This window comes from Thalia democratica, chromosome 2 (assembly GCF_965202585.1).
Source record: "Thalia democratica chromosome 2, ktThaDemo2.hap1.1, whole genome shotgun sequence".
Lineage (NCBI taxonomy): Eukaryota > Metazoa > Chordata > Thaliacea > Salpida > Salpidae > Thalia > Thalia democratica.
The window spans coordinates 25,467,937-25,473,467 of NC_139166.1; the positions used below are offsets into that span (position 1 = coordinate 25,467,937).

The 5,531-nt window shown below is 26.3% G+C and overlaps 1 protein-coding gene across 1 annotated transcript; it reads left to right on the forward strand.

The window, feature by feature from the left end:
• Positions 1–4,086, forward strand: LOC145830039 (peroxisomal trans-2-enoyl-CoA reductase-like). Its single transcript, XM_082937933.1, has 3 exons — positions 1–673; positions 3,259–3,340; positions 3,844–4,086. Exons 1-3 carry the CDS (start codon positions 14–16, stop codon positions 3,945–3,947), a joined length of 846 nt encoding a protein of 281 aa, XP_082794059.1. The 5' UTR covers positions 1–13; the 3' UTR covers positions 3,948–4,086.
• Positions 4,087–5,531: the final 1,445 nt, after the last annotated feature.

The window sequence follows — 5,531 nt, forward strand, 5'->3', positions numbered from 1 at the left end:
TAAATACTTTACTATGATTAAAGTCAACAGCATATTCAAAGGTGACCTCTTCCTTAACAAAGTTGCTATAGTAACTGGCGGTGCTACAGGAATAGGGGCGTCTATAGCTCATGAACTTGCCCATTTAGGCTGCAATGTTGTCATTGCTTCCAGAAAAAAAGAAAACGTAGACAAAGCAAGTGATTTGATGAACAGAAATGATGACATCAAAGGAAAAGTTCTAGCATTGCCTTGCAACATAAGGAAAAGAGAAGAAGTTGATTCATTAATCAAAGAAACAGTTAAAAACTTTGGAAAACTGGACTATCTAATAAATAATGGTGGTGGCCAGTTCATGTGTCCAGCTGATAGTATATCGCCAAAGGGCTGGCATGCAGTGGTGGAGACTAACCTGACAGGAACATTCAACTGCTGTCAGTCAGCATACAACCAGTACATGAAGGAAAACGGAGGAGTGATAGTGAACATAATTGCTGACATGTGGAATGGATTTCCAAACATGGCTCACACAGGTGCAGCCAGAGCTGGCGTGGATAATATCACAAAGACTCTTGCTCTTGAGTGGTCTCAAAACGGTGTCAGAATCAACTCTGTAGCTCCTGGTACTATCTATTCAGATACTGCAGCAAAAAATTACCCACATGATGTCTTTGGAGAATCACTTAAATTACAGGTAGTTTTAATTAGTTTTAATACAAAAAAATAATATTCAAAATATTTTTTCTATAGCTGGATCTAGATTTGCTAACTTAAATTTTTTTTTCTCAGCAAAATATCAAACTCTTTTGTTACTACTATGATTTTTAAGCATCCAAGCTTAATTAATGTATATGTTTCTAGTTTTTTGGTGTTTTTTTTTCAAAACTTATCCATAAACTCATGTGTATGTAACTCAGATAGTTTTGGTTATTTAAGCTGGCTTTTTTACTTTATAGAGGTCAACCCTGCAGGTTAACATTGGAAAATATGTTGGTATAAAAAAAAAGCAAAATATTAAACTTAAAATTTGAAATAATAAATTAAGTTTGTAGAAAAAAATCAGTACATCTCAATAAAATATATAAAGTCACCAAAAAGGAAATACCAAAAAATACTTCCAAGTTCTACATCATATGTCTCTAAAAGCCTTATGATATACTTACAAGTTTAAAGATATATTAGTCTTCAATGTTTGCAAATTAAATTTTTTTGTTCTAATTTCAATTAAAATTAACAAAACTTGTTAAACTACATTCAAATTGTTTAAAGGTTTAGTTTATAAATGAACTTTGTTGTTCGCTTATTTTGATGCTGCACGGTAAATATTCCTAGACTTTATAAATAAAAGTAATGAATACTCTGGTAATTATATTTGGAATCACCAGCATAGTAGAAAATTATTTTTTAATCATAAAGCAAATAAATACTAGCTACAAAGAAATACCTTTAATAACAGTTCTTTATAATAGAGTGATTTTTAAGATTGTGTGGTTTAATGTAGTCTAATTATAATTGATGTTAGTAAATGCACTAAGTAGTAACTAGTAGTTTAAACTTTATTTAGCAATATTTAAAATAATATTAAGCTAAATTTGTAAAATTACAATTCTAGTCATGTTTATTTTTGTTATAAAAAAAAAAATTAAGTCCTTATACATTTTCTTTGTTGTTTGATCAGAATTGGTACTCCCTTAAACTACACAGGCTGATTTTTATAATCTAAATGTATTTTTAATAATTTGGGCTAGTAAAATTTTAATCAAATTAAATTAAGTCATCTCGTTTGAAAATTCATACTGAAAGGTGGCCTATTGTCTTTGAATATCTTATATTTAAAATTTGGTTTTGATGTTTCTAAAAAAAACGTTAAAGTTTAAAACAAGTCTTTTATAATATATGTTTAAATGTTTCAGGTGATGTTAATGATTGTATAGCTTCCAACAGAGTTTATAAGTGTTATGCTAAATCAGTTTTCCTGCAAAAATTGGCAGAATGTCTGTTTTTTTCAATTAAGATACTTGAAAATTTCTGAATGTCAGTTTTTGTTATTTCAAATGTTTTAAAGTTTTTGAACTTAAAAATTAGTTTGAAAATCTATTTTTTGTTAGACCATTAAATTGTGAATTTATTTCCTAATAAGAATTTATTTTTTTTAGATAAATCTTCAAATATAAATGCTTGAAAATTTTTGTTATAAAATTTGAGTGTGTTTTTTGTTTTAAAAAGACATTATTTAAATCCTCACCAGTAATGTAATTTTCAATTGATGCGTTATTCGAAAAGAGTATATTTATGAGTTAGAGGACATTATTATGATATTAGAGTATCAGTTTACTGTAGTTAAACTTATTAAAAGAAAATATTTAGTAAGCTAGCAGGCTGAAAGTAAAAATGTTAAATATTTCTATAGCAGTTAAAAGTAAAATTCAAATTACAAAAACTTTTTTTGATATTTTCCAGGGGTTGTATCCATTTAAGTAGTTTGAAATTATAATAAAAATGCACAAAAAAAAAGCTTGATTAATAGTAGGCTACTCAGTCATCTAATCTATTAAGTTGATTCATCTGATTATAATTTAATATGGGCGTATCAACAAAAGTTAGGTAAATATCAGTCTGAATATCTCTAAGTCTAAAAATATCAGTCTAAAATTACATAAAATTGCGTAGAAACCCTGTTCTATTTAATTTAAGTTCTAAAATAAGTATAAATAGGAATAGTTTATTATGAAAAACTATCAAAGTAAAGGGTATAGGAAAAAAATAGTCCATTAAGAATTAAAGTACATATATACTTTCTTAATATAAAAATAATAATTGTATAACTGGTAATTTTTTAAACCTGAAATGCTTTTATTAAATATTATTAGTTTAAACTTTATCATAAGTTTAATGTTAATCAGTGTCTTGCTATACTTAATTAGTTTAAGTTTAACCTTATTTGATTTAGTGATAAAGATTCTAGATCTTTTGGACTTTTTCACTTATAAATAGTATAATTTATAACATACTGTAATTGTTTTACCTCAAAAAGTGAATATATGAAAAAAAAAGTTCCAATTAAAAGTTTTATTCGTCCTTATATTAAAAAATTATTGTCATTAGTTTAGTCTTATAAAGCCGTTAAGTATAATATTAAGTTTTTAGTACTACAAAAAAACAATGCATAGACCTTCTACAACAACATACCAGTCAAGTAATATGAAGTACAATTGCTAAAGTTGATATTAGACTGTCATGAACTAGTAAACTACTTGCTTACCGATATTATTCTTACAGCCTTGTGGGAGACTGGGAACAACAGAAGAAATTTCATCAGCTGTTTGTTTTCTGCTATCACCTGCAGCATCGTTCATAACTGGTTTGTTTTACACGTTGAAAGCCACTTTGCTTCTTCAATAAAGTTTTTTTGTGTTTAGTTTGTTCATAGTTAAAATATATATAGATGTTTAAACTTCTTCTATGTTGCAGCTGTTTAAACTAAAGCTAAGTATTAAATGTTATGTTTTCAACTAGTGTTGTAATATTTTTATTAAGAATACAAAAATCAAGAATTGAATTATAAGTTGCAATATAAACTTATAGATAAAATTAGGTGTTTATTAAAATATTTTATTTTTAAAAATTTTTTAATTAGTTTGCTATCTTTAATAAATTTTTTTTTAAGTTACTTTGTGTTTTAAAAGAAACAATGTTACTCTGAATATAAAAATTATTAACAATTAATTTGAAAAGTTTGAAAAAGCTCAGTAATATAATTTTTAAATGTTCATCAAGTATTTAAGTTATCAATTTTAATTTTTCTAGTATCTACGAATTTAAATAACAAGTTTGAATTGATTTATTTACAACAACCGAATTTAGGTGAAACGTTGAAAGTTGATGGAGCACAAAGTTTGTACAGAAGGGGAATTGAAATCCAACCTCATAACAAAATTCCTTCTTATAACTGGTCCAGTAAATTATAACTTTATTATTTTTTATAACTTGAAGCAATCATCGTATTTAAATTGTAGTATATGACGATCAACTGTTTTACAACCTGTTAACATTAATTGTTATTAACTCATCAAGTTGCTTGATATTTTTATTAGTATTCTGCAATAACTCTAGTAATTTTGTAAAAACTTTTTATGTTGACAAAAAAATTATCTAAAACTTTTTTATTAAAAGGTGTTTAATTAAACAGTTTATAGATTAATTTATTTAGATTATTGTTTAGTCTGTTCTCGTTAAAATATTTAAAACTCACTAATGTTAAAAGAACAGCTTTTTTGTGTGTTTTAGTTTTGTACTACTGCATAAAATATTAATCTTTTCTATTTTTAGTACTCAATCTATTAAAATAGTAAAGTCAAAAATATTTTATGAAATTTTCTCCCTCTAATTTAAGTTTTTACTTTCTTTAAAGCTGTATATGAAACTAATTTTTTTATAAAATTTTAGAGCAATAATTTACTGCTAATTATAATACCAGCAAAACATCTTAATTAATTACTTATCTAGTCTTAATAGTTATTACTTCAAAGTAAGATACTTAAAACCATTATATATCTTTGTTTTATTAACTTCTCTGAAAGTAAAAAGATAGTATTTTGCTGAATACTGAAATTTTTTTTTTTAAATCTTTACTACCAGATAGAATCAAATACTTACAGAGGCTGTGGAAGATGAAAAAAAATTTTGTGGAAAATTAAAATGAAAAAATTAATTTCAACGATTAACTTTAAAGCATTTCTGAAAAGAATATATTTCTGTTTACTGCAGTTTGTCAGGTTTCATCCGTTCAAAACTTTTGACAATGCAGACCAGTACAGATCTTTGTCAGTAAAGCTTAATCTACTGCGTATTCAATTCAGCGAAATTTAGAGAAAATAAAGTTTTTATACACCTGGGTTGCACTTGGTTTGAAAAATCTAGCTCTGAGTTTGAGAACTTAATCACAAGCCGTACCGATTGAGCTTTTTTAAAGAGTCAATGTTCAGTGGCAGACCCGACCATTTAATTTGCTGTAATATAAGAACAATCCGAACTGCGTACAAGTTTTTTGACCTTTTTTTTAAATTTAACCAACTGAAAATTACAATAAAAAAACTAGTTGTGTATAAATCCCGTCACTTATAGTATTTATTTGTTACACTGCTTACTAACAACTTGCTAGCAGAATTTGGCAGTTTAGAAATAAGAGACCAAGTTTACTTTAAAAGTCATTCGCAGGCTTGATGTTTTGAGAATTTCTTTGGTGGCCATTGTAGTTTTTAAACACTAGTCTAAAAAGTTGTACTTGAGTGGTAATTGAACAAGCACTGTTTACTTACAATCTAACTAAGGTGAGATTTATAATAAAATGTTTTAAATTAGGTTGTTTTAACAAATATTTTAAGTTAAAAATGCGTCGCAAGCCTTTCTTCATTTTGTTTTAAAATTTAAAGCGTTTTTTCTACTATCAAATTCTGGTAAATATGGTATGATGGGAAGTTTTTATTATAAATTTCTTGATTAGATTAACCATACTATCATGTCTAAGTAAATTATCAATAAGGTTGACCTTT